The sequence below is a fragment of the Drosophila erecta genome, unplaced genomic scaffold (assembly GCF_003286155.1).
Source record: "Drosophila erecta strain 14021-0224.00,06,07 unplaced genomic scaffold, DereRS2 tig00000092-arrow-pilon, whole genome shotgun sequence".
In the NCBI taxonomy this organism is placed as follows: Eukaryota; Metazoa; Arthropoda; class Insecta; order Diptera; family Drosophilidae; genus Drosophila; species Drosophila erecta.
The window spans coordinates 2,570,685-2,597,937 of record NW_020825207.1 but is presented as its reverse complement, the minus strand read 5'-3'; the positions used below and the strand labels follow the sequence as shown (position 1 = coordinate 2,597,937).

The 27,253-nt window shown below is 46.0% G+C and overlaps 5 protein-coding genes across 5 annotated transcripts; 3 read left to right on the top strand and 2 right to left on the bottom strand.

Annotated features, from left to right (window-relative positions):
* The first annotated feature begins 1,740 nt into the window (after nt 1–1,740).
* Nucleotides 1,741–3,720, top strand: LOC6547539 (putative inorganic phosphate cotransporter). The gene is made up of 4 exons (XM_001976269.3): nt 1,741–1,850; nt 1,910–2,455; nt 2,712–3,376; nt 3,434–3,720. Exons 1-4 carry the CDS (start codon nt 1,793–1,795, stop codon nt 3,647–3,649), a joined length of 1,485 nt encoding a protein of 494 aa, XP_001976305.2. The 5' UTR covers nt 1,741–1,792; the 3' UTR covers nt 3,650–3,720.
* LOC6547540 (spatacsin) lies at nt 3,640–10,198 on the bottom strand. Its single transcript, XM_001976270.3, has 6 exons — nt 8,489–10,198; nt 6,941–8,413; nt 5,409–6,881; nt 4,293–5,350; nt 4,051–4,212; nt 3,640–3,944 (listed from the first exon to the last, which is right to left on the bottom strand). The coding sequence occupies exons 1-6, from the start codon at nt 9,548–9,550 to the stop codon at nt 3,725–3,727; spliced, it is 5,448 nt and encodes a 1,815-aa protein (XP_001976306.1). The 5' UTR covers nt 9,551–10,198; the 3' UTR covers nt 3,640–3,724.
* Nucleotides 10,199–10,413: 215 nt separating this feature from the next.
* Nucleotides 10,414–11,731, top strand: LOC6547399 (60S ribosomal protein L23). The gene is made up of 4 exons (XM_001976271.3): nt 10,414–10,484; nt 10,552–10,601; nt 10,721–10,932; nt 11,480–11,731. Exons 2-4 carry the CDS (start codon nt 10,589–10,591, stop codon nt 11,675–11,677), a joined length of 423 nt encoding a protein of 140 aa, XP_001976307.1. The 5' UTR covers nt 10,414–10,484; nt 10,552–10,588; the 3' UTR covers nt 11,678–11,731.
* On the bottom strand, nt 11,719–14,840 carry LOC6547400 (inactivation-no-after-potential D protein). Its single transcript, XM_001976272.3, has 9 exons — nt 14,610–14,840; nt 13,642–14,228; nt 13,496–13,586; nt 13,075–13,430; nt 12,776–13,000; nt 12,605–12,716; nt 12,408–12,547; nt 12,046–12,342; nt 11,719–11,981 (listed from the first exon to the last, which is right to left on the bottom strand). Exons 1-9 carry the CDS (start codon nt 14,644–14,646, stop codon nt 11,790–11,792), a joined length of 2,037 nt encoding a protein of 678 aa, XP_001976308.1. The 5' UTR covers nt 14,647–14,840; the 3' UTR covers nt 11,719–11,789.
* A 9,385-nt stretch (nt 14,841–24,225) lies between these two features.
* On the top strand, nt 24,226–27,077 carry LOC6547402 (fork head domain-containing protein FD3). Its single transcript, XM_001976274.3, has 2 exons — nt 24,226–25,088; nt 25,553–27,077. The coding sequence occupies exons 1-2, from the start codon at nt 24,736–24,738 to the stop codon at nt 26,562–26,564; spliced, it is 1,365 nt and encodes a 454-aa protein (XP_001976310.1). The 5' UTR covers nt 24,226–24,735; the 3' UTR covers nt 26,565–27,077.
* The last annotated feature ends 176 nt before the right edge of the window (nt 27,078–27,253 follow it).

Genomic DNA, 27,253 nt, shown 5'->3' with positions numbered 1-27,253 from the left:
AGTCCGATAGGCCAGGCCATCGCAATCTAATCAGTTAATTTATCTCATAAATGTATATAAGTACCATATTTATATTGAATTGCTGCCCATGCGACCAATTGTCAATGGCTCCAGCTAATTCTGAGTGCTTTGCACTGCCTCTCTTTCTCGAGGGGTTGAAAAACATTTGGCGCAGCTGTTTGTGAATATATAATACTCGTGTGATCAAAATTGTGATACTTAGAAATAAACTGTTGACTTGTTTCTTCGTTCTTTGTATTGCGCTCTATTTGTACTATTAGCTGCTGATGGCTGAGAATCATGTCTCTATTGAATGGGACACAATGTGTGCTTAAGGTTTGTATGCTCTCCATAAGACCAGCCTCCTTTTTTACAGGCCTCCTGAGATCTGTACTTTTAAGCTGGGTATTCTACTTTGCTGGCCAAAGACTGTGATCTTATCACAGTATATTTATATAATATAAATTGTTATTCTAGCTTTCTGGCAATGTGAATATAGCTATTGTTTGCTATTGGCAGCTGGGATTAGTCGGTTGTACCAGTACATAAAGCCCTTGAAATCTGATGAGAAAGCCCTGTAATAAACTCGTCACCTAGTCTGGGACGTATAACTCGAAATGGTGGAATCCCTGTCTGAGACCAGCCCACTTAAGTTGAGTAAGGTCTCCTGTCGTTATCTTATCAGCTGCTAATTCGCCCATAATTATCGCCTAACGATCGCTTTGCCATTTGATAAAAAGGCAGTCTAGTGCCCGGAAGCAAGTGATTGTAATTGGCTCTGGCGATTGATATAAAGTGCCCAGCTGAGTGCCGGCGCTTTATTTAGCCTCTGATAAGAGCAAACGATTCGCACCTGTCATTGTTATTGTTTGTATTTATACTCAACTATTGCTCCCACGAGGCTGTGAATTATTGGGTCAGCAATTTAACTGGCTTGGCTTCCCATTTGGCCGTAAAACTGTCAATAAACCATTATGATTGACTACCGCTTATGAGATGAGCATCTTCAACTCGAAAATTACGTTATTTGATTTGTTTTCTTTTCTAAACCTTCCTATTGTAGTACATCAAGTTTTATAACTTTTTATAATTTTCTAAACATTTTTCAGCAATAGAAACGGCTAAGGACAAAGTAATCTTAAAAACACGCCAAAATTAAATTAGGATTTAGTAAATAATAGTTTTTCATTGATCAGACGTAAAGTATGCTATGCTTATGTTAGTAATAGCAAAATAGCGCTCTCTTAATTTTAAATTTTAAGTAAAGCTGAATTTAAAGAACTATTGTACGACTACAATATACTAAACTAAGGTTAAACTATACTAAAAAAAGGTTGTCACTAAAATGGTAATATATTAAAGTTTTCATTAATCGGTAATGAATTTTTGTATAGCTTTTTGTAAAGCTTCATTTAAAATTTGCCTTTGTAATTTATATAAAAGTCAATGTTAAAAATCAAATTTATTTATAAATACCTCGATTCAGACTAGCTTAAAAGCAGAGCAGTAAGAGCATGGCTATTTTCGCGACCTCTGGATACCTGTGGTATCTGGATTCACCATCGATGGCGCCCTATCCAGATCATTTTTATTGAGGAATGCAACACATATGCCTAGATCTCGGTTGCACCACGGCAAGCGCGCTGCAGCGGCACGAGGCAAGAGTTCAAGTTTCGGAGGAGCCTGTTTGACGATTTGGCTTGTAAACTAGTTTCGCAGCACAGTTTGGTTACAGCTGCTTATTAGCTAGCATCGCCAATTTTCGAACAGGCAGTTCGGTGACTTGAGGTGAATGCAGTGGTCGTTGCGCTGCACCATGACGATTAAATCGTTCAACTTGGTGGTAAAGGGTGAGCTGCTGCTCCTAAGCCCGTGTCAAGTTCGCTGCCAAAGTCATTTGTTTTCGCAGGTCCCAAATGGGGCGTGCGCCACGTGCAGGTGCTGTTCCTCTTCACATGCGCCACCTTGGTCGTTGCCCAGCGGTTCAACATGAGCGTGGCCATTGTGGCGTTCACGAATGCCAACAGCAGTAACCCGAATTATCCGGAGTATCGGCTGACGGAGCCGCAGAAGTCGTACATACTCAGCAGTCCCTTCTGGGGCTCCTGCTGCACGCACATGATGAGTGGCTATATCTCGAGTCGCTTTGGAGCCAAGGTGATGCTGCTGGCCATCATGTTGCTCGTTGCTCTGCTCAGCATTGCCACGCCCTTCGCCTTGGCCTGGGGCGGCTGGCAGCTGCTCTTCTGGGTGCGATTCGTCCAGGGACTCGTCATGGGCGGCATGTGGCCCTGCCTGTACACCCATCTGGCCAAGTGGTGCCCCAAGAAGGAGGCGAATCGTATGGGTGGTGTCATGACCACTGGCTTGGATTGTGGCACAATAATGGGATTCGCCTTGAGTGGCGTACTCTCTGCATCGCCACTTGGGTGGCCCAGCACATTCTACGTGCCAGGTGAGTTCAATACAGACATTCCTTTACCCCTAGACACCCCTAGGCAACGCAAAAACTGCGGACCTTATCTAAAGAAACGTTAAAGTAACAATAAATCCTAATGACACTTTTATGGCTGCATTTATCATACGTCTACCTACCTACGACATACGTTTATAGTAATAACTGATTTGGTAAGATTGAGGCTTAGATTATAACTTATATACAAAATGAAATAGGACACATATATTTACCAAGTAACTTGTTGTACCTTTAGGATACTTGGGCATCGTGTGGTGCTTTATTTTTCTGCGATATGGCGCCAACAGCCCATCCGAATCGAAATTCATTTCTCTGGCGGAACGGAAGCACATTCAACTGGCCCTGGAGCAGAATCAAGTGATTCGCGGTGCAGCTCCTCCAGTGCCCTGGCTTCAAATCCTTACCTCCCGTCCATTTATCGTCCTGGCGTTTTGTAAGATGAGCCAGGCATGCAGCTTCTACACAATGATGCAACAGATTCCGCGTTTCATCCACGGCATATTCCACTTAAGCATTGCAATGAACGCCCTGCTCTCAGCTCTGCCCTTTGTGGTCATGCTTATGTCCTCCTACGGATATATTTTCCTGGCGGAATACTTGACCCGTCGTAGAGACATTTCCTTGCCCATGCTACGGAAGACCATAAATTCATTTGCCACTTGGACACCGGCTGTAGCCCTGGTGACCCTGTCCTACGTCAGTGAGCAGAATGTGGTGGGCACTATGTTCTGTCTGATCGCAGCATCAGGTGCCATTTCCGGACAGGTCATTGGCAGTTCCCTTAACCACGTGGATTTGTCGCCAAACTTCGCAGGACTCCTGATTGGGATCAGCACCACATTGATGTCTGCGGCTGGTGTTATATCCCCAATCATCATTGGGCTGACCGTAACCGAAGAGGTAAGCAACTTGGGCTGTTTATATGGCTGTTATAAATATATTAACTTTTTTTTTTAGTCGGATCGCTCTCAATGGCGAATTGTATTCCTTGGCATTTCGGTGACTCTGTTTCTCGGCAACTTGATGTACCTAATCTTCGGTGAAATGACCGTCCAGTCGTGGAATAATTCCCCGTCCAAAGAGACTGAAACAGAAGCATCACCAAAGACCCAGCCGGCGCCTGCTTCAGCTGCGGAGGAAACAATATCCGTCGAGCGATTTAGCTATTTGTAAATGTATATTTGTAATAACGTAATCAGTGCTAATGTTGTTGTATAAAAACAGTTTGAAATCACAATGGTATATATGTCACGTGTCTCCTGCTGAGTGGAAATCGCTGCGACCGAAATTGGTATCTCTAAGATAATAAACGGAGGAATCGTTAAGTAAGGACATCACGATGGATTTGAAACCCAAAATGGATGCCAACTTGTATTTGAGAACCACGGACTTGATCAGTTCCACCAGTTGGACCATCGACTCCTCCTGTTTCGAGTTCGTGGCATTACTTTGGATGTGCAGTAAGTAACTGAAATAATAATGCTTAATAAGAAGGGGGAATATAACATTGACCAGCCAAAGTTGTAACATTGCAAGCATACAAAGAAAACAGCAAAGTTATCATAACCACTTACCCCTTGACAATCTGTTCGATAACATCATCATTGATGCGCTGATGGCACAGGTATTCCTGAAGATAATTGGCTCCCTGAAGCACAACGAATTGAGACAAGATGGCCTCGCTCCAGTTAATATCATAACCATAGGCTCGACTCAGAATCAGAGCTTGTGGTACGCTAGAATGAAAACATAATAACAAACAGCATATTTTAAATAGTTCTTAGTGTTAGTCCTTTGATGCAAAGCAGTTGCTTACCTCAAATGGACGTTGACCAGCTCCCGAAACTGGTCCCTAGAACGCACTCCAATGACGCTTACACACATATGAGTGGCATTATTGCTGTGCCGTTTTTCGAGAGCTTTGTTGCACAGATCCAGTTGCATGGCCATCAGCTCGGCTCGAGAAACGCTTTGTTGGGCCAGCAGGAGTTTGTTGTCCAACAAATAGTTCTCGGTAGCATGTGTGTAATTTTCCAAGGCCTGTTGCAGCAGTGTTTGAACCTCCGCGGAGCATTTTAGCTTATTGGACTGCGCGGCAAAGGCTTGGGTTTTGGTTACTATCTCCTGGGCCTCCGTAGTCCACATCTCCGCCAACTCTTTGTACATGAGGAAGTGCAGCGCCGCCAAGCGGAGCAGCTCCTTTCCATTCTTTGGTTGGTACTCTCTAAGGTAACTGAGAATCGCCTGTCGAAGTCCTCCTTTCTGGTCCTCATCGAACTGCCCCAACAACGACTCGAACTGCTCGTTCTCAATTAGGGAATCAAAGCAGTAAAACATCTCGCGGTAGCGTGCAATTCCAATCAGCAAACGCACAATCAGCGACCACGATTTCGCCTTGGCTAGTTTAGTATTAAGTGCTTTAGCTTTCTGGAGCACGCTTACAATGCCTTCCATGGAGCACTCGTGCACAAAACACAGGTGCGCTTTGATCAACAGCTCCACGTAGATCTGATTTTGTTTCTTGTGTGACAAAATCTGGGGTATGCCTGACATGGTACCCGTTGGAGAAGGAGTGGGTAATCCGTAGAGCGTTATTATTTTCGATAGATTCTCAAATGCTTCGGTCTCCTCAAAAGGCTTGCCCTCCTGATAGCGCCGATAAGTCTTTAGAGCATCACAGTACTCCAGCAAACAATTACCCAGCATAGTTGAATTGGGGGCCAGTTCTAGGAACAGGTGGAAATCCCGATCGATGCTGTGGCCCCAGAGATCAGCGTTTCTTAAAGCATTTCTCGGTTGCTCTCTGACATTGAAAATATAAAACCGGGGACGTACAATGCAGGTGGTCAGCTCCAGGGCCAAACATTCGGCAATCTGTTGAAGTTGAAGTGAGTATCCAAACGATTGCGCTTTTGCAATATTAAGTACTTACTTCTTTTGGTGTCATTCTCGTGGAAATTTGTATATCACTGACCACCAGAAGACGCTGTAGGCAATCCTCGGCAGCGGCGCTCTTCAAAAGAATGCCAGCATCCTTAGTTCGCAACACATCCAGATATTCTTTGTCCAAATACATGGCTGCCCTGTAGGCAAGAACAATACGTCGTCCAAGCTCAACGCCATATTTCAACTTCGATCCAATGCCCAGCAAGGTGTCCAGTGTCTGCTGCTTCTCTTTGGAGGGGATCTCTTCAAACTCCATCGCCACGCTGTCCGAACAGGTGTCAGAAAGGTCACTGTCCCAACGCGCCATCACATTTTGGTTTAGGGTGATCCGATTAAACTTGGGAAACGCACTCTTCTCAATTTCTCCGAGCAGCTGGCGTTCCTTTCTTGACAGATTGCTAATGCTGGTCATACCTTCGGCCAGTGCCATTGCGAATACGATAAATCGAAGGTCATTTGGACGAAATTCAAAAAGCTCTTGAAGACGCAGTGCCTCTACAATGTCTCCCTTGTCCAATAGAGTGTTTAGTAAAGTATTGAGTCGGTCTTCCATCTCAGAAGTAAGCGATGTCTTATCAGCTGTGCTGAGGTCATCAATTCCAGCTAGTTCTTTGAGTTCCGAAAAGGATTTATAAAGCACACAGCGCTCTTGAAGCATGATTTGCTCGAAATACTCAGAGTGGTAAATGGATATCTGAGAAAGCTCGTTCTCCGGCAGCTGCAGATAGCACAAAACCATGTCATACTCAATTTGATCGCGATCGAAGGATTCGTTTGGGAACAGGTGATGCTTTTTGATAACGCCCAGCGTACTTTGCAGCAGCTCATATCGTCGGACACTCACTTGACCAACGGCGGAAGCTGCCTGCAGCAGGAAGTTTACTAGGATGGCGGGAGCCAAAGCGTGTTGTTGAATGTCCTTTTCGTACTCCTGGTGTGGTCTTAGTTGTCCGGCCTCCAGCTCCGCCATCCATTTGCCATACACAATGTCAGTCAGCGGCAACTGTAGCAATGTGGCCAGTTGAAGAGCCTCCTCATAAGCTCGTGCCTCAGTCAGGGCATCTACCAGTCGCTTGTACTCGGAGCTATCCCTCCTCACGAGGTGCTCGAGATCAATGGATAGTTCCCTCAGCCAGGTAGCTGCTACTCCGAAAACTTTATGTAAAAGGCAGAAATCCAGAAGATCACAAATGTCGCCCACATCCGAACGACAGATGCACTCAAGGAAGCGCTGCTGCTGCAGAATGCAGTCAAAATTCGACTGCAGTTGGATAAGCAGCAGGCCAATGGAGCGCTGCATCACCTGTTTTCTGGGCAGGGACCCACACAGTGGCAAATCGACTGAATTCTGGCTCCAGCTAAAAAAGAACTGGCGCAGCTCCACAATTGTTGCTTCACTAAAGTCTTCCTGGTGGGCTGTCAGTTGAAGAAAGCGGCAGAGATGCGTAAGCTTGCAGTCCTGAAAGAGAAATAGGCTGTTATTGCACCGTATATACTTGTATAATTATCCATACCCACCGGCTGAAAGATTTCTAGGCTGTGTAAAAGGGCATTCAAATGTCCACCAGTGACGGCTCCTCGAATAACCGACCACACCCACTCCGATCGGTTCTCATCGCGCACCTTGGATGCCTCCTGGAGCTGGTGGCTCCATTGTCCGCTGGCCACCGAAAGCCAAACGATCCAGCACCAATCCCTGTTTTGCTCGCTGAGAGTGGCTGCCAGAACAGCCAAGATAGGCAGTTCCTGGCGGATGCAGTGTCTCAAGAGATTTATACTGCTGCACTGAGAACTGTTCCCAAGCATCATCTCCAAAAACTTTGGTGTGCTGACAATGAGCTCATCTGGAAGACTATTAGTACTGCACAGTATTATAGCAAATATATCCTGCCGATCTGTGTGTGTTAGCAGAGTGCAAAGGGACTGATCCGTATTCCTTTGAAGCTGCTGCATGCTGGAATCCTGATTCGAACTGTGCGAGGAGTTGGTCATCGTTTCTTGAGAGGAGTTGGTTTGAGTTTCCCCGCTACGACGAGGCGGTCGCTGTAATGTTCTTTTGTGGTGGCGATCTCCAGATGATTCGTAACTCAACGCTCGTAGCAGATGCACTCCGATTGGAGATGATTTGAAGTGCGGCAAAAGCTTCTTAAGTTCACTTAATGGAAGATCAAAGAATTGGAAGACTATCAGCAAATGCCACCAATTATTTGTGGAGGCATAACGTTGGAGCAAAGCCAGTGGAAGTTTTCCAGGAGTGTCCCTTATAGCTAGACGCATTAGGGATTGATAAAGTTCCAAAGGAAATTCCCTGGGATTGGCCTCGAGGTTTTCCACTAAGTCCCTATCCCATTCAGCTAGGAGTTCGGAGTAGCTTTGTCCAGTTTGGCACTTCGGTAGCTTCCTCTGCAGCAGGAGAAAACTCCTTAGTGGCTGGGTATCGAAGCCCAGCATCTCGCAACAGGCCACGCAATGGGTAACCAGCTCGTCATCGCCAGCGTGCTGTAATGCTATCTGGGTGACAGTCTCACAGGCATGGAACAGCTGCGTTTTTGTAATCTGACCGTATAGCTGAAGTTGCTCCGTGATAAGGTAGTATACAGCGTAGGCGCTTCTCTGTTGCTTCAGGTAATGAGTGTAATTCAGTTGGGATTTTCTCGCATATCGCTGACTAAGACGCGCGTTTGAGAAGCAGACCAGTTCACCATGTCCAGCAGTTGCTAGGAGCGGCAGATTCACGTGCTTGAACTTCATGAAGAGATCGTGGGCCGTGGGTAGGCCGGAATTGCAGCTCGTCGGTCCATGATCGAAACGAGCAATTAGGGATTTGAGATACGGAACACGGCCCAAGTTGGTAGAGGTCAGAAATCCCTCTAAAGAGCGCACACTTGGCTCCTGACCAAGAAAATCGTAGAAGGTGAGTAGGGGATGCCCTTCGAAGGAATCGACTGTGTCGTGAGTTTTCTCCAAGTACGCTTGAACGCTCTTCGATATCTGAAATAAATTTAAATAAACGGATAATTAGGCAGGTGGAATATTATTATTAGAAGATGTTGTTTTTCGACTTACCAACTCGAATCCCTCGTTCTCGGTCAATGAATTTGTTTTTATGTCGACGATTAGGTTAATCAGGGGCTCCTGGTGCGTTTCAGTGCCCGCCAGCTGTTCCAGCGAGGCGACAGGCACGCATTCCATGAGGAGCAGCGAGTATTGGCCACGATCCAGCAGGTATTTAGCCAGTGGCTGACGGCTAAGGAGATCCGCGTGCTTTCCCAAGCACTCCATCGTGCAAAGGCGACGCAGCAGGGAAGGAATATCGCCGGACTCGTCCGTGAAAAAGTAGCCCGCACGGGCAAAGAAGTTTCGCAGCACTTCGCTGGGCTGCTGCAGTTCCTCCAGGGCGTACTCGTACATGGTGACGTCAATTTTCCAGGCGGTAAAGCTCTGCTCCAGGGGACAGAGCGTTTCCTGGGACTCGAAGTCCTCCTCCTGTAGACGACACCAGCGCTGGAGCTTCGCTTGCTGATCACTGTCGACCAGGTGCTGCCAGACCATTTCCTTGGAGAGGGATCCCAGCAGAGATTCGTTGCCATTGGCGAAGTACAGTTCTACGAGGAGCAACTGCAGTGCCGGCTCCGGTAAGGTCATCATGGCTTCTATGTGAACACGGGGCAGCTGTGTCCGGTGCTTGGCCACCAAGGCCTCGCACTCCCGGAGTTGCTGGACCAAGGACCAGTGGTAGGCCAGTACTGGCTCCTCCTGTTCGTACATTAGGGGCTCCCGACTGCGCAGGTGATCCAGCACAAACTCACTCAACTCCTCATCCTGGCACTCGCAGGCGAACTGAAAGAAGAAGCACTTCACATCCCTGTCCACGTTCCGGATCACGTCCTCCGCCTTGCATACGAGTCTCTCGGAGAGCAGTCGCTGCACATAGGCCTGCACCACGTCGTAGAAGTAGTGACGGTACTCGGAGACTGGAATCTTCCTCTTCTGCGCCCAGTACTCCATGCACAGGTCGATGTGCTCGCCCTTAGTGGCCACCTCCTTGATGATGGTCACCTCACTAATGCCCCTCCAGTTCTTGAAGATCTTGTCGCGGGCCTGAGCCTGCGCCTGGGCGGAATGCATCTTGGTGGGCGGAGTTCTTGGAATGTTCTGTGGGCTTTTTCACATCTCTTTGTTGCAATCAACAGTTGATAATAGCGAAAACAGCTGTATGTTCTGCTTCCTCTTCTGCGGAAGCTCATCTGTTCAACTGGTTCCGAGTGCAAGTACAGTGAGCACTGCAAGTATTGACATACTAATAAAAGTATATTAAATGGAGGTACATTTTACCTAAAAGTAACTGGTACTAATTACAAATGTTTAGTAATTAAACAAATTAACTCTTTAGTGGAACTGTAAACGAAACAACGGGAAACGAACTTTGATCAATGAACTAGTTCCGAAAAATCTTGATTTGACATCAAACTGTTATCACTCTGTTAAAAATTGGCATGTCTATGTATGCGTATAAGTAATGCAATGCTGAATGTTAAGACCTGATATTATTATCTTTTATATTTTTTGCTTTCTAACATGGATCACTTTAAAATGGGGTTCTGACTGTAGAATCAAAAAAACTGATTAATAAAAACCTTTTCAAGGAAGTTTAAGATGAAACAGCCGAAGTAATAATAAGAAAAAAAGTAAGCAATGTAGAAAAGTTACGTTTTTAAGGTAGTCGAACATTTTGAAGTAATCTATTATAAAAAATCAATATGTTCAAGCATTTTGAAAACTGAAGAAAACAACCCGTCCTTTTATAGCATTTATTGATTTGGCTTTTGGGATTTTTTGGTGTGAACGCGTCGTTAGAGTGACCAGTCCTGTCAACTTATTCGTGATGGGTGTAAAACTCGGATGGTGTGTGTCCACGCTAACATGTTAGCAAAGTTCTCAACCAATGTGTGCGCATTCTCGGTTATAATTAGGTTATTTTTTCGATACTTTGTGGTATATTTTGATGAAAGATCGGCGGTCACACCGAATTTCCCTCCTTTTCGTTTTCGTTTCCGGCGAAGTAAGTAGAATAAAATCTCCACGTTTTTCTTTATGCTAATAACTGAACCATCCCATTGGCCAACTAGCGAATAATCTTGGAATAACCAGTCCGCGAGCAGCAAAATGTCGAAGAGAGGTAAAAATCCGATCGAAATGCACCGCTAAAGCGTGCCAAATGTGACGCGCCGGATGTGGAGAGTGTTGAAGTGAGTGGTGTGCAAAACTAATGAACCTTTGTTTTTCGGTCTCATCCAGGACGTGGAGGTACCGCGGGAGGCAAGTTCCGCATCTCCCTCGGTTTGCCCGTGGGCGCCGTCATGAACTGTGCCGACAACACCGGAGCCAAGAACCTGTACGTGATCGCCGTCCACGGAATCCGCGGTCGCCTCAACCGTCTGCCCGCCGCTGGCGTCGGTGACATGTTCGTGGCCACCGTGAAGAAGGGAAAGCCCGAGCTCAGGAAGAAGGTGAGTGTGGTGTCCCAGTGCTCCCGCTGAATCGGTCATGTGTCAAAAGTGCCCATTGGTTAGAGCAACCCGCCCAGTGAACACGTTTTTTCCCACTTTGTTTTTGTGCACTTTCTTGAATGAAATTCAACTTGTTTTTGTTTGAAAGATGCCAATGTGAAATTACCTTTAACCAGCTTTTTATACGTTACGCTGCTGAGATTAATGTTGGTATGTTTGTCATTTGTATTACACTGCAAAATTTAATATTTAGACAATATTAGCCGCATATTTATTTAAGAAGTAATACGATACGAAAACAGGTATTTTCTTTGCGCTTCGAATAACTTCATTCAAGCTCAACCCCACATGTTTTGTGCCGGTTAAGATAACTTATCGCAACGAACTCACGTTTTTAATAAATTTGTTTATTGATAAGGACTAGAAACTGTAGTGCAGAAGGTTCATAAAACGGTTTTACTGCAGTTCTCATCATTTACCCTCTAAACAAAGCACTTTCGCATAACTTAGAGAACAACTTTGCTAACTAACTCTCGTTTGTTTCCAGGTCATGCCTGCCGTGGTTATTCGGCAGCGCAAACCGTTCAGGAGGAGGGACGGGGTGTTTATATACTTTGAGGACAATGCCGGGGTAATAGTAAACAACAAGGGCGAAATGAAGGGCTCGGCCATCACTGGACCCGTGGCCAAGGAATGCGCTGATCTGTGGCCCCGTATCGCATCCAATGCAAGCTCTATAGCCTAAGGAGCTTCCTTTTCAATAAACCCACAACGGAAAACAGATTGTTTTGAATTAGAATTGTCGGATCTTTTATTGAATGCTGCACTGCTGCGGTACCGGAGTTGGAGGATCGCCTCTAGGCCTTGGGTGCCTCCGTGCGCAGAGTGGGCTTGGGTCGTGTCACTTCCATCGATACCTTGCCGTTGGCTCCCTTGAACAAGGCGTAGCACACCTGGAACGGAAGGCCCTCCAAGGAATCGCCATTGAATTTGGTTATAATATCGCCGCGCTGCAGTTTGCTGTCTATCTCCGGGTACTGTCCTTGAATCTGCCAAGGAAATTTTTACTCAGCGATGTGCGTCCCTCTGCTAGCCAATGATATGTGCACTCACCAAGTCCGCAATGGTGCATCCAATTTCGTTGGGAGACAGCGACAGGCCCAGCTCCTTGCCTGCTTTTTTCATAAGATCAACGTTAAACTTTTCCAGCTCCGGAGGATCAGCGCGGAAGACAGTTAGGTTGACCGTCCGTTCGTATGTGGTGTGGAATAGCTGATGGACCTTCAGTGTCGTCATGGATCCCACGTGGATTGCCGTACCATTTATGTCGCAAATGTGGTCAAAGATCTTGAGCCGTTTGTCGGCTGCCACTTGTCCCTCCGGATAAACGTGGGTGATTACACAGCCAGTCTGTCAGTAAATGGTTAAGGTATTAATCGTAAAAACAGGAGGCCCACCACCAACAGATAGCCCACCGTGACATGGTTGTTCTTGCCGCCGCAGACGATGACGCCCATTGGCTTCTTTTCCACCTTCAACTCAATGAGAATCTTTTTGTTCGGCTTGATCTCGGCTGTGGCTGGTTCCTGTGGCTTCTCCTCCTCTTTCTTGGCCTCTGTGGATTATCGGGATGAAAATGCCAGATTTGACCTTGCCTGGACGTGATACCTACCCTCCTTCTTTTTCTCCTCCGCCGCCTTCTCGGCCTTTACCGCCTCCTCGCTCTTGAGAGTCAATAGAATCATGGTCACTACGCCCTCGGCACGTTTAAGCAGTCCAGTTGCCTGGAGTCGATATGAAATGGTTATAAGCTAGGGAGTTAGTGGGCTTCAAAGCGACTCACATCATCGTAGTTGGATTCCAGTGTTACATCCTGATTGACGGCCAATAGCATGTCGCCCACTTTCACGCCCGCCAACTCGGCATTGGATCCCTCCCTCAGATCCGAGATGAAAATGCCACTGCCCACCTCAGCGTGCTTGCCGTAGATGACCATGATGCCCAGGAAACCCTCCTTGCGCACCTGCACCGTGCGCGCCTTGGGGAACTGGTCAAAGATGAACTTAGTCTGTCGAGAATGGAAGGACATTTAATCGCAGGATCCATCCGAAGAGAAGTGATTGTGTATTGCACAGCGCATACCTCATCAGACGCGGTGGGGAACTTCTTGATGGGCTTAACGCACATGCCCTCATCGTTGGGCTTGCGTCGCGAGGTGATCATCACGAGCTTATCCCCATCCACGTTCTTAAACACGGCGGAGGCGTTCAAGTGGCAGCGATTCTTCAGCACATTGCCGTTGACCTCGACGATCTCGTCGCCCGGCTTGATGTCCACGCTGGCCAATGCTCCGTTGGGATCCACACCGGCCACAAAGCAGGCCATCTTCTGGCGGTCCTTGTGGCCAGCGAGGGCTAGTCCCAGGGGCTTGCTGGCGTCCCTCTGGATCTCGATCCTGCGCAGATCCTTCATCATGTTGTACCGCTTGTTGATTTTAGCTGGGAATTGCAATCACATGCTGTGCTACAGAGATTTTATGGCTGTCTCACCCATGGAGTCTTACCCATCGTGTAGCCAAAGTCATCTTCCTGCTCCTTGTCGCGGTCCTTCTCCTGCTTGTTCAGTTTGCAGTTGCCGGCGGAGGCGCGATCGATCTAGGGGGGCTTACAAGTTAGTAGAGCAATGGGTAGCGACCTATGGTTGACCCACCTCATAACCCGCCTCCGTGCGAATGCGACCGGTCATGTCTCGGGTGTCCTCGTCATCCTCATCAGCGTAGTTGCTATGCTTCTGACGCATCGAGGCCGTGAATGTGGTATTCCGCTTCTGCATCGATTGCTGCCGGTTCATGCCAGCCATTCCCTGACCCTGACCCTGACCTTGGCCCATTCCCATACCCATTCCCTGACCTCCAGCCGCATTGTTGTTGGTGGTCTGCTCCTGGTTGAACTTGTTCTTGGCCTGCATGTAGCCATTGCTTCGCGGATCTGACTTGGCCTGCTGATCATCGCTCTTGTCGAAGGTCTGAATCTCCAGGTCGATCTTGAAGTCCGCCTCCTTGATGAGATCGATGACCGCCTGTTCCGTGGAGTTGCGCACATCCTTTCCGTTGAGCGAGAGGATTCGATCGCCAACCTTCAGGCGACCACACAGATGCGCCGGACTGTCGGGCACAATGCCCTTGATGAAGATGCCGGTGGTCTTGGTGTTGGGCGAATCCTTCACCTCGCCTCGCACTATGCAGATGCCGAAGGACTTTTTGCCCGTCTTGTCCAGGGTCACCATGTGAATAAGCTCTGTGAAAGGATCATGCATATTACAAAGGTAGCGTATACCCCATGTGTTCAGAAATCACTTAATGCTCCTAAAAACGTTTCAAAACTTTCTTTAATTTAGATTGGCCTCGAAAGAGTTATGTATCTACTAGGTGCTTGTTCTGTTTGAATGAAATTTGACTTGCATTTACATAAACATATTTATCACTGCATTTTTAAAAATCAATAAAATCTAATAAATCCATAGCACTTTGTGTTTGGGTTAAAACACGACCAATTTGTTCAATATTTGTTTGATTCGATTCATCGACTATTGAGTGACCTCTGGAAGGTCAAGTTCATTCGGGATTAGCTGCAAATTTGATTAGCAGTTGGTCATGAAACCAGTCAATGGACACTGACCACCCGCGGTGCCCTGCTTCCCCAGGAACTGAACCATCCTCGCTGGTTGAGATCGACTGCTCCGTAATCCTAGCCAAAACTCGCGACTCACTGACCGGACATTAAGCGCACCGAACTAGCTCAAATGTATTATCGAATATTTATTATAATTGGTTTTCACTTAATTATTATTTGTGAATATTCCGCGTTGGCTGCGCCCGATTTGAGTCCATTGAAAAGTGCGCCTAAACTGATTTTACAATTAGCTGGCGAACATTCTTGCTAACTGACTTAGTGGCCATTCTATTTTGAGTATGATTTTCGTATCGATTACACTGGTCAGCATGGCTTGCCTCAGAATTCCTCAAAAAGAACTACATGCATCTGGTTAGTATACTTGATACGATCTTTTATTAAAATAAATCTTTCGCATCTGAAATTCTGATGACTGCAGTTTCTGGTACACCTTTAGATTTGGTTTGAAAACCGCAGGATTTTCCGGTGTGATCTCTTAAAAATGCTTGAGTAAAAGCATTTGTCAAGTAGTATAAACTATAAAAAATGATATAGACTATTGAGATTGGCCATACAAAATATTGCCCATGCAGCACAGTGTTATCGATTTAGAGCAGGTGCCTCCACTGCATTGAGTAACTTTCACTGTCTGTTATGACACCACTCACAAAAGAGCCAGCTCCCTGAAGACGGCCATTATATGGGTTACCATCGCGAATATGAAGGCTAGGGGAAAAACGGTACCCAAGTGCCTTTATTGGCCCTATCAAGTTATTAATTTGTTGGTGCGATTTGGCCCGTGCTGAACTCAACACTCCGCCAGGAGAAGCCCACCAAGTGTTGACCAGAAATGCCCATCGATTTTATATTTTTCTTTCATTGCACTTACAACTGAATAACATATGTCTCACACACTTTTACCTGGGCGAGAGCTTCTATATCCCCACTACAAATAATCGAAATTTGTGGGGAACATGATTTAATACGTATAGGGAATCCATCAAATTCCTTGCTTTGATTATAATTTAGGTATTCTTTTATTAACAGCAACACATAAATAAAATACGCAAAAATACAAAAGTATAAAGAGTAAGTGTATATAAAATGTATGCTTTATATACATATATTTAAACATATCAATATATTTCGATCTTGTTATTGCGCAATACAATATCGATAAAATGCCCCAAAAAGTAGGCAACAATTCGCATGCGTTTCATATAGACAGCGCATTTGTAGGGAACTTCTGCTTTGGAACTTCTGCCGCAGACGGAAGCGATAATCAAATAAAACTTTCAAGATTTTTGTCTTTCGAGTGGCAAATAAATTTAATTTGTCTGCCGAGCTTAAATTCATAATCAAGATTTGCATTTTAATGCCTTTGTTGGGGGAAAAGCGGAGAAAAAAAGGGAAATTGAAGGCAGGGAAAGGAGGAGATGGCTATGCAAACATTTCCATTAAATGCCCGAACGGAATGAAACGAAAGTGGGATGGCTAAGGCAGCTCCAAAGGAAAACTAGAGTAAACACATGCTCAAAGGAGCTGGGCGGGAAATGGGGTTTAAACTGGAAAATGGCCACCCACTGAGGAGTGGGTGAGTGAGAGGGGTGTGGTGGGTGGGGAGTGGGGGAGTGGAACGTCAACGACTGCGAAACGATGTTGGAAATTAATTTCATAATAAAAAAGCGTAAGGAAACCCATTTGATAAAACAATTTCCTTTTTGCCTCCCAACAGTCATGTTTTGTTAGTAAAGTAAATTCAAAAGAGAGCACAGAGAAAATATGGCAATGAGCTTAACGCTGCCGCCCCCTTTTCCACCCCTCCCCACCCCCGGCCCTCTCCTTGTCCCCGGCAGCCTCTGCCGCTGCTGACGCCGCTGCTCGCAGGACCTCGCCCTTCGATTGGCTCTCTGGCCGCAGGCCACGCCCCTGCAATGGCTGCTTTGGCCGTGTCCTCTTCGGCTGTTCCGCTCTCTGTTTCTCTCTTTCCCTCCCTCTCTTTCTCTCTCTCTCTCTCTCTCTGTCTGGTCCTGCAGAAGTCGCGCTGCTGCGGCGCAGTCGGCGCATGGTTGTTGCGGGGATTTAGTTAACTGAAGTGATTTTCCACTGTTGGCTGTCACACAGGCAAACACACCAACACACACATACACACACACCCACTCGTCCTTATGTAAGTGGCCACACGTGTCTGTGTGCGTGTGTGTGTGCAGGCGAATCCGTTGTTGACTTGTTCTCGTGTTGTACTTACATGCAGTTATATCAAATTGCTAATAATCGTTTAGCAGGCACTTCAGACTGCGTCCTGGAAATGAATAAAAATTACAGTTTTCTGCGCAAAAACACTTGAGGCAACGATTCGGATTTGGGATAATATGCAAATTGCACAGGACCTGCGGAGCTGGGTGATATGGAAAACCGCAAAACCTCAACAGAAAATGGATTACCGGACTTTCCGGGCCGGATTCCCCTTCCATTGCAGAACGGAACTATTGGTAACATTAATTAAAGGCTCTCATAGAAGCAGCCATTTCCTAATGGTTCCCTTTACATACGTCTATATTAAATGTAATTATTGGCTGTCTTTTTTTTTATCCATAGGTTATACCAGCAGTCATGAAAATAACTTAAGCGTTATATATAACGCATAAATTAGAAAGAAAAATATATAATTTAAACAAATGTTATAAAACTATTCGTAATAATACTCCACAATTCTGATATGTTTGTCTCAGAAAATAACAGTTTTTTATAGGTAGTACATCATAACATTCTTAGTTTAATAACCATATTTAATTTTATTTTATTTTAATTCAGGAAGAGGACATACTATATTTCTTGAAAAGTATGTAACTGCTAGAAGAAAGGGCTCCAGACTCTACAAAGAATATATATTCGTGCCATAACCATATTCGTAGCACTTTCACTAGCTGAGTGACGGGTATCCGATAGTCGATAGCATTCTCTCCTTTTTTGTACCCATGTGGGGCTATGTAAGGTCTTGATTCGATACTCAGGATCCTTGATCCCTGAATATATCGTTCCTATACATTGATTTATAAGTAAAAGCTCATCCTAAGAATTCCAACACATCAAGAAGTAATGGGTGGTAGTGCCTAGTTGAGGATCCCGGGTATCTGAAAACTAATAATCGGTATCGAGAGGCGCAACAGGCGTGCTCCTCCGGTTAAGATACAGAAAACAAAAAGAGAGGGCCAACGGACAGGAGAGGAATGCCAACTGAATATTCTCACGACATTTAAGGACATCTGCAAACAATTACGCCCGTACATGTGTATCCAGCTCGAGTTCGAACTCCGAGCACGGAACACCGAACTCCGAACTTCCAACTCGGCCGGAATGACGTACGGAATGCCCGCAGGGGCGGGGATTATAGATATTTGTGTTTACTACGGCTGTACATATAATGTCCTCATAACTTTTCAGTACGTGAACGTGATAGAGCAAATAATGGTGCCCACATGACTGCCAGTGCCAGGACAGCAGGACAGCAGTACACCGAGCCACCACTTGCATATCCGGCGATCCGAGAAAGGAGGAACGGGATTTACTGGGTTACGCGCACCGCCCAACATTAAAACTCAATTTGAATGACAACGCGTAAGCAAATAATTGTCCTTTTGCGACCCGCCAGTGTCCTCGGTCTTCCTACTTGAAAGTTTGCTCTCCACACGGTAGTAAGTTATTCAAATATTGAGTTTTTCAACTCGCTCCAAGCAGGCGACCTGAACCGAGCCACCGAACCACCGAACCACCCTCCGATCTCATCCGCAAATGTGCGCAGGATTCTGAGTCCTTCTCGTCCTCCTCCTCGCGGCCTGGAAATCCCATTCGCCTCCCTTTGTTTGAGCTGGGCTCGGTTCACTCCTCTAAATACATCTGATTTGTTTACCATGGCCCGAGGCCGGCCGTAGATCTTAAGCTGCATGTAAATGCGTTAAATTAAATTTCAAACGCTTGTACTCCAGCTGAAGGACAATGACAATCAAATGGCTGAATGGGTGCCTGGCTTTTATTGAGTGGGTGGGTAGTGGCTGGCGATTTTGATTTAGTGCTCATCCGGCTGGCGACCTAATGCGATTATGGGAATACAGATTTGCCGCCTGCATGTGAGAGTGGCCAGGAGGAAAGTGGAAAATATAAACTAAAAAAAAAATATAACTAAAAACGATGATATGGTGGTGCTACCTTCACTATAACCCCCTACTATACTTGAAATGCAATAGAACTCAGAAGTTCATTGCAAGATTTATTACAAAATCAATGATGTTGCTTGCCATGTGGACTAAATATTTATAATTTCAAGTTGAAATTAAATTGAAAAGGTTTAGGGCTTTAACTGAGCAGATATTATATGTGTATGTAAGCTGCATAGCCTCAGTTGTGGGTCACCAATCGAACTTTCCCAGCTGGTGCTCCTGGCCAGGGAGATGATGATATTCAATATTGTTGATTCTGGACACTGATAGGTCCGCGATGCCATTCCGCACGTGTTCGCACTTCGCGGTCCGTGGGCCACGTGTTAACTTGATTGTGATGTCCTCATCAGAGCTGGCAAATATTTATTGTTCGCATTTCATTTGCGCGCAAATTGGTAATATCTACGGGATTCCGGGTGTCCATATCCGGGCATTGTGCCCTGTATTTTCTTTTCATTTGTCGCCATGTCGCCCACATGGCTTTGATCTAACAAATTGATTTACACTAACGATTGTTTAATGAAATTCCACAAGCGGCACTCATCACCACCTCATTCCAACCCTGTGAGCTGTGTCCTGGTGGGAAGTGTAAATTACCCGACACCCGGACCCATCCGGACTCATCCACGTGCCACACGTGCCCCCGAATACAACAAAGCGACGTGTCTTGCACCATCCTTCAGTTTTCCACTTGCAACTTTTCACCATTTGATACTTTTCGGTTTGATTTAAATTGGTTTCGCTCAAGAGTCGCTGGGTGTGATTTGTTATCCCTTTTGTGGATGTTTGCCTTGGTTACGGATGAACAACTAATAAAGATTGTTGCACTGCAACTGCTGTAGTAGATATCTACTAAAAATAGGTACTTTTGAATGAGGAGCTACCTGAAAAACACCTACTTGATCGTGCTATTTTTTAAAACCATATATTTTCAGTCCCAGAAACCGTAGCAGATGTTTCAGCTTCCACGCCGATTTCATTTGGCCTACATGAGGAGTCCTAAGCTCAATGAGCCCAAACCAATTTGTGCAAATCCCCTCTCATTTTGACTTCATAATCCTCGCAACCAAAACAAATAGACGATTATCTTTCACGGCTTGTGCGTGACCACGCCGAAAGGGGGTAAGGCTTCTAGATGGTTATTACCAACTGTCCAAATTGCTGGAGGTTGCCACGCCCCAACAGTTAAGAGAGCAAAAGCCAAAGTGGTAAACCAATCCCACATTCGGGGCGTTTTGCTTTCGTGGCATACGGACAAGTGACAATCATCCCACTTAATTGAATTCTGCGCTGCATAATAAATCAACTTAATGCGATCCAAGTACCCAGTTGAGTTCCTCGAGGATGCGAAGCCATTCGAAATGGAGTGCAAGGAAATCCTTTGGCTGCGGTTATAGGTGGCTCAGCCAGATCCAGCGGCAAATAAACAACAATAACACACGATGCCCACTTTTCCACTTTCCACGTTTCCACCCGCCCAGTAATTTCCACACTTGTGCTGACACATTGAAAGGGCTTTGCGTTTTATTTATGAATTGAGAAATTGACGTCCTCTGCCAAGCGGAGTGGAGTGGGCACCCGAGGAGGCTTAGGCACACGGTGCTCGATTTTTATTGCCGCCGAACAAGAGGCTTAGGCACAGGCATCACCACCACCATCATCATCATCCACATCAAATGAACAAAACTGAATGAAATGAGCCACGAAACATTGGTGTGTGGCACTTGCTGTTTGTCCCAACCCTCTGGTAAAGAGCCGGGATAAATCGAGCGTGAAATATTCCAGCTCGTCCGGAGGATTGCGATCCGGGTGTGGGGCAGCAAGGATGCTTAAATCGAATCCATTGTTGTGAATGCCACTTGTTGGCAGGTTGGAGAACGGAGATCCCGAAACAGAATTTGCGGCTGCAGTTGTGCAATTTGCCCGCTGCCTGCTGTGATTTTTCCCATTGTCCTGGCAATCGTGGGGTGGCTTGCCCACGCTGATTCTCGACGTCCTTGTCCATCAAATTGAGCGTCACTCAAGTATTCAAGTGCCTGTATGTGTATCTCCCACGGCAGAGCTCCAGCCTGACTTGTTTTCAGCGCTTCAGATACTTCAAAGATTTAATAATCACATAAGAAGTGAAGCTATTAAATCTGCCCTCTCTCGGCCTCCCCGAACTTCTTACGCGGCCTCAAGTGTTTGCCTTTGCGATCCAGCAGGTGCCACCGACCCTCAGATGCCGTCCATCGATGCAGGATGCGACAGGATGCGGCAGGATGAGCAATCTCAAGCGCAAATTAGTGGGGATCCCCTTCGCCAGGTGTACACTTCACGAAATAAACAACCACTTTCTTGAATAAAGATATGTTTGTATATAAATATCGATATGTACAGATAATGCATTATTAAATAAATATGCTATATAAGTTTATTTATTGTATAATATTTGAAATTACAACTATTAAAGTAATAATTGCAAATCTTAGCATCCAAATGCTCTAAAAACATATTACATCTTAGTCATTAGTATGAATGTGCATTAGTAGTTCCCAGTGTAGAGTGAAGGCGGACCATCGTTCGGTGGCTAGCAACAGTGTCCTTTGTTTGAGCCAAAAGAGGCGATTGTCCTTGCCGTATCCTTGCAGTCAAAGCAATTCAAGTGTCAAATCTTTTATTTGCCTTTTGCAGATTTCGCAATAAAAATTTGTATTGTCAAAGTCTGGGCTCAGCCAAGCCAGAGACCAATCCCGAATCCCGACCAATCCGTAGTCCTTCCCCCCCTCCCACTCCCATACCCACTGAGCGCTCCGTTTCATCCGCTTGGCATATCCTTTGCTGGCTTGCCTGTGTGCAATAAATTTGCTGACAAAAGAGGGATTATTGCTGGATCATGCCGCTGTTGCTGCAGCGCGGGATGAGGACGAAGCTGGAGCTGAGCAGGATGTGCTCCTGGTGGCTGGTTCCTGTCAGCGTGCATTCCTCGGCGTTATTGTTTGGCCATAAGTTAATTGTTCCCCTGCGAAAGCTTCAGTGCACCGCATCCTCACGCTCAACTGGCCGCCCAAGTCCTTCGTCCGGACTCCTGCCGTGCTAAGGCGGCGATTAACCGTAGTCTGACAGGGGACATGGATACGGCTGTGACCACGGATTGGCCCAGGATAGTGGCTGCAGGAGGCGGGGTCGGATGTGCCTAGTTGGAATCGTTTAATTGCCATGGAAACTATTGAACAGGCGGATAAGTAATGAAAAGTGGATTGAAAGAGCAAATATTTTCGATATACTAGAAGGAAGGAGGGCTAAAGTTTTCGAGGAGGTTTGGGTTGGATGATATAGATAGATTATCCGCTATAGCAGCATGGTGATTTTCATTGTTGCTAGCCATTCTATCGGTACAGCTACACATATATTTATGCTGACTCCAGTCGGAATTAACTACTATTTGTTATTAGAGTCCAGACACATAAAAAAGACTAAATTATTTGAAAAAAAATCCTTATTTTTTGAATAGAAATATTCAGTAATTGGGTAAGTATTTGCTTGGTTAGTTAAAGCCGTTTAACCTGTTTATAAAATTCCGGAACTGTTAAGCGTGATTGTATTTTGTGTCCGACCAATTTCGCTTGGCAGTAATGAAATGTTCTGTTTGCTCATAAAAAGACAAGGAAAAGCCTCAATAAATTTTCCGCCTCGAAATTGGAAAGCGGACAGAGCGGAAAGGACCCCAAGTAAGTATATACAGCCTTCTATTTAGGCCCCCTGATAATACCAACACTGCTAAGCTGGATAAAGATACATACCGATAGCCGATGCCACGCCCCTAAAAATCTGGCCAAAAATCATTGATTCGTAAGTGTAACAATGGGGAAAAGAGGGGGTGGCATGGGGAACTGGGAAATGGGGATTTTGGGGTGGCAAAGCTAAAATAGAATAATGAAAACGATGCCAGGAGTGAAAGAAGCGACATCAATATTGTTCTGAATGCGAAGATGGCGGCCCTTATTGTATTTGTGTCTGTTTCTATGCAACTGTGTGTGTGCGTGTGTGTGTGAGTGAGTGTTTGGCTGTGTGTGGGTAACTTCCGCAAAACTGGAAAACTAATTTGAACAAAGTACAACAAATAAAAGTGACTACTGAATGTTTAATTTGAAAAGGGAAGGCTCCAAACACTGAATGCCGAACAACAACAATGCCTACAACAACAATGTCTAACAACTGGAGAACAAAAACAGCGAAAATGAAAAAGAGAAATAGTACAAAACTCACTTGGATACAAGTACAAATGCAGCAAACACATGTACGCCCAGACCCCACTCTACTGCTCTCTCTTTCGCTCTTGTGTCGCCCACTGCGCTCAGAGGATGTTGGCGAAAATGGCGCTTTCAATTCCCTCTCACTTCCACACCCCAATAAAATGTACGGAAAGAAACCCAATATTATCTGTTGTATATTATCTATAAATATAGTGTCATAGTACATTTGTATTGTTTAAATTTAATTTATTCTTAAAAAGTTTTTTTTGCTTTGCTAAAATGCCACCGCTGCTCATTTATAGTTGTTTACATATATTGATTATGTATTATTATACATTTAAGTTAATCTTTATTAGAAAAACAGCAAAATATATGCTGAGAACGTATAATTTTCTTAAATAATGTAAAATAAATAACACTTTACTGCTCTAAATGGAGGGAAAGGGGCTATAACTTCGTTACTTAACTTAAGTAAGATTTGTGGAATTTTACATAATCAAACACATACATAATTAGGTTCTAAACCTATTTTTCTTTCTGTGCATAGGAGCAGAGCGCTGGGAATGAGATTGCGAGACCGAGAGAAACCAAGAAACGTCGACATACGGTTAGAAAAACATTCGCACATAAAAATGCCAACATTTGAAGCATAACATTTGGGGCAGAGGAGCAGAGTGGGTGGCGTGGCAAGGGGCGTAGGAGGGCAGGGTAGAAGGACGCCTGCCTCCATGTGGCTGACATAATGAAACATTATTAAGAGCCACGACGTCAAAGCGGCAAAAGGTATCTAAATTTGCGCAAAATGTTTATCCCCCCGCCCCCCCGCCCCCCTGCCCGACCCTCCACCGCCGCGTCCGTTGGCTTCTGCAGTCGCTGCCAATTTGCCGCCGCTTGGAGAGAGGAAAACACAAATATCGCATTTACAGCCAGGGCTCTCCACCATTTTGTAAGGACTCGCAGCGCGTAGGAGAGGGATGGCACGAGCGAGTTCGCATAGATTGGTTAGCAGGATATGAACCCATCCCCCGCTAGAAAGAGAGGCCTGGCCGGGCTCTCTTGCTCTCTCTCCCTCTGCTGCAATGCAGCCGGGGGAGCAGCCAGGATGCGGCCAGGATGCTGTCAGGATGCTCTGCCCGCGCCGACGGCGACGTCGGCAGTAGAATCACAGTTATTCGAGATACGAAAACACAGCAACGGCGACACAAAAGCTCAGGGAAACGTCAGCGGCAGCGGCAATGGCAGCGGTTTTTCATAAATAAATGTTTGAGTTATGTAGAAAAACATTTTGGGCGAGAAGATTTTCGTTTTCGTTGCGATTCAGTTAACATTTGGCCAGCGGATTCCGCCTTCAACGGACACGACGACGGACTAGGCGCTAGCCTACTTTCCACTTTCCACACCACTGCTGGCCATATGTACAGTTTACTCTAGCAGCTAAGCCGGAAACGACGGTGACAGCGAGCACAACGGTTAACGGAAGCGGAAACGAACAAGAAAATATCAAATTCCAGTTTAAAACGCGTAGCATATGCAAATGCCGAGTGAAGCCAGTGAAGCAAGTCAAGCGCCAAAACGAACACAGTTCCTGAGCAAAATAGTCAAATAACAGTGTTGCGTCCTCTAAATTAAGTGAGTCCAGTTCGCGGACTCGAATAGACTACAGTGTATACCCGCTAAGTCATGCACACCAGCACGGATCCCATGCACAATCTGCACGACAGCGTCTCCCTCTCGCCGCCGCTCATCAAAAGCTCCAGAGGCGGCTCCTCCGGCGGCAACGGAATCGGATGCAGTGCGTCCTCGCGCGCCGCCGCCGCAGATGCCATGTCCATGGGCTGCGACGACAGCGACATCGAGCCGTCGTCCATGGGCGGAAGTGGTGCCGCCGGCGGCAACGGCGACGGTTCGGGATCCTCGGGTGGTCCACTGGTGAAGCCACCTTACTCCTACATAGCCCTGATCACCATGGCCATTCTCCAGTCGCCGCACAAGAAGCTCACGCTCAGCGGGATCTGTGATTTCATCATGTCGCGGTGAGTCTTCTTATACGCATTCTATGTTTTCTCAACAAAGTGGATAGTAAACTATTCTAACCGTATATATCCTGGAATGGAAAAGAAATAATTGGATATTTACAAGTAAAACGTTATGTTAAGGAAATTATTAAATCAAAGACCATTGTAGCGTTGTTACTCAATATTAAATTAGTGAAAAGTTATAAGATTTAAATTTAAAACAGAAAAGAAGAGACATTCAGTGTTGTTAACAATTCCAAATATATTAATATATATTTCAAAGAAAACAACACTTAGTTTCTACTTTTATTTTCCCATTTTTAACAACTGCTATACTTGAGTGATTGCCAATCCACGTTAATCTAGAGAAATTAAGAAATACTCCTAAAGTTATCTAGAAAAATTAAGTTATACTCCTAGAGCTATACTTATAAACAATGCTTTCGAAATAATTTTAATTGAGATATGCAATTAACTTGCAGCTTTCCGTACTACAAGGACAAATTCCCCGCCTGGCAGAACTCCATCCGGCACAATCTCAGCCTGAACGACTGCTTCATAAAGGTGCCCCGCGAGCCGGGAAATCCCGGAAAGGGCAACTTCTGGACGCTGGACCCGCTGGCGGAGGACATGTTCGACAACGGTAGTTTCCTGCGCCGGCGGAAGCGCTACAAACGGGCGCCCACCATGCAACGCTTCTCGTTTCCGGCGGTCTTTGGCACGCTTTCTCCGTTTTGGATCCGCAAGCCCGTGCCCCTCGTGCCGGTGCACTTCAATGTGCCCAACTTCAATGGGAGCAGGGACTTCGACGTCGTCCACAATCCGGCGGATGTTTTTGACTCAGCTCTGCGGGCTGACAAGAAGTTCAACTTCTTTGCGAATGCCGAGGCATCCTTCTACCAGGGAAGTCAGTCGGGGGACAAGTTCGACCGACTGCCCTTCATGAATCGCGGTCGAGGAGTGGATGCCCTGGATGCACTGCCGCACAGCAGTGGCTCCGGTGGAGCAGGCGTTGGATCCGAGGGCAGCCGTGGCTCCAAGTACAAAAGCCCCTACGCCTTCGATGTGGCGACTGTGGCCAGTGCTGCGGGCATTCCCGGCCACAGGGAATACGCAGAACGACTGTCCGCCGGCGGTGGTTACATGGATCTCAATGTGTACAACGACGATGCGGACACAGAGGCCGATGCGGAAGCCGAGGGAGATGACGACTCCTGCGAGGACAAGATCGACGTGGAGAGCGGCAATGAGCAGGAGGACTCACATATCTCCGATTCGGTGGACAGCGCCTGTACAAATCGCCTGGACGCACCGCCGGATGCGCTGATCTTCGAGAACGCCGAGGCGTCCGACTCCAGTCCAAGGAGACGCTTCGATAGCGAGCCCCTGGTCCTGCGGACCAGCAAACAGAGCAGCGCCAAGGACTTCCGCATCGAGACGCTGATTGGCCACCACCTGCATCGCGGTGCCAGCCAGGAGGAGGCCAGCGACTAGGCGGGATTCCCACTTGGGTGAACCAATTGGCTTGTGTACAGTCCAGTGAACGGTGATTTCAGTTTCGATCTAAGCACGTTTTAAAAATCCACTTACACCACCACCCAGGAATCCAATCCGAGCAGCAAGTAGTGATCAGTAGGTGTATCCGTAGGATGTAGGAGCCAGCACACGAGTTTTTAAATGCGACCAAATCGAAGTCAACGCTATAGTTGCCAGTCAGTCAGTCCACTTACGTACTATACATATATCTGCGCGTAATATCTATGTAAATCTGAAGCATTGCACGTCTATAGCATACTTTTAACGCGAATTCTTGGGGTCTGGACTCAGGATTCCAGGCTCTAGACTAGACCTATATCTACCATGCAAGTACTAATCATGTGTATGTGTGCGTGTGCGTCTGCGTGTAACTGTAACACATCCAAGCAAGAGGAACACTATTAACTATAAATTAGACTAAGAATTTTGCTGATGTTATTGAAAATTGAATAAACAACATAATAATAGTTTACACGCACAAGGCATACATGTTTGACTGGTAGGTACTGAACTGCATGTTGTTGTTAGCCACAACTATTGTTTCTTACCAATCTCATTGATACATGTTAAATGATGTTACTTTCATAAGTAATACTTATTATTTACTTTTGCCAGCGGATATGGCCACTGTTTTGCTTTGTTACCTT

Bases quoted from the DNA above. Each gene is read 5' to 3' on its own strand.
- LOC6547539 (XM_001976269.3), top strand. From the start codon at position 1,793: ATGCAGTGGTCGTTGCGCTGCACCATGACGATTAAATCGTTCAACTTG. The intron at 2,456-2,711 runs GTGAGTTCAATA...TTGTACCTTTAG, and splicing joins CAGCACATTCTACGTGCCAG to GATACTTGGGCATCGTGTGG. The intron at 3,377-3,433 runs GTAAGCAACTTG...TTTTTTTTTTAG, and splicing joins GGCTGACCGTAACCGAAGAG to TCGGATCGCTCTCAATGGCG.
- LOC6547540 (XM_001976270.3), bottom strand. From the start codon at position 9,550: ATGCATTCCGCCCAGGCGCAGGCTCAGGCCCGCGACAAGATCTTCAAG. The intron at 6,882-6,940 runs GTGGGTATGGAT...TTTCTCTTTCAG, and splicing joins GCCTAGAAATCTTTCAGCCG to GACTGCAAGCTTACGCATCT. The intron at 5,351-5,408 runs GTAAGTACTTAA...CAACTTCAACAG, and splicing joins CGAGAATGACACCAAAAGAA to ATTGCCGAATGTTTGGCCCT.
- LOC6547399 (XM_001976271.3), top strand. The intron at 10,933-11,479 runs GTGAGTGTGGTG...GTTTGTTTCCAG, and splicing joins AGCCCGAGCTCAGGAAGAAG to GTCATGCCTGCCGTGGTTAT.
- LOC6547400 (XM_001976272.3), bottom strand. From the start codon at position 14,646: ATGGTTCAGTTCCTGGGGAAGCAGGGCACCGCGGGTG. The intron at 13,431-13,495 runs GTAAGACTCCAT...TGCAATTCCCAG, and splicing joins TGACTTTGGCTACACGATGG to CTAAAATCAACAAGCGGTAC. The intron at 13,001-13,074 runs GTATGCGCTGTG...CATTCTCGACAG, and splicing joins TCCCCACCGCGTCTGATGAG to ACTAAGTTCATCTTTGACCA.
- LOC6547402 (XM_001976274.3), top strand. From the start codon at position 24,736: ATGCACACCAGCACGGATCCCATGCACAATCTGCACGACAGCGTCTCC. The intron at 25,089-25,552 runs GTGAGTCTTCTT...ATTAACTTGCAG, and splicing joins TGTGATTTCATCATGTCGCG to CTTTCCGTACTACAAGGACA.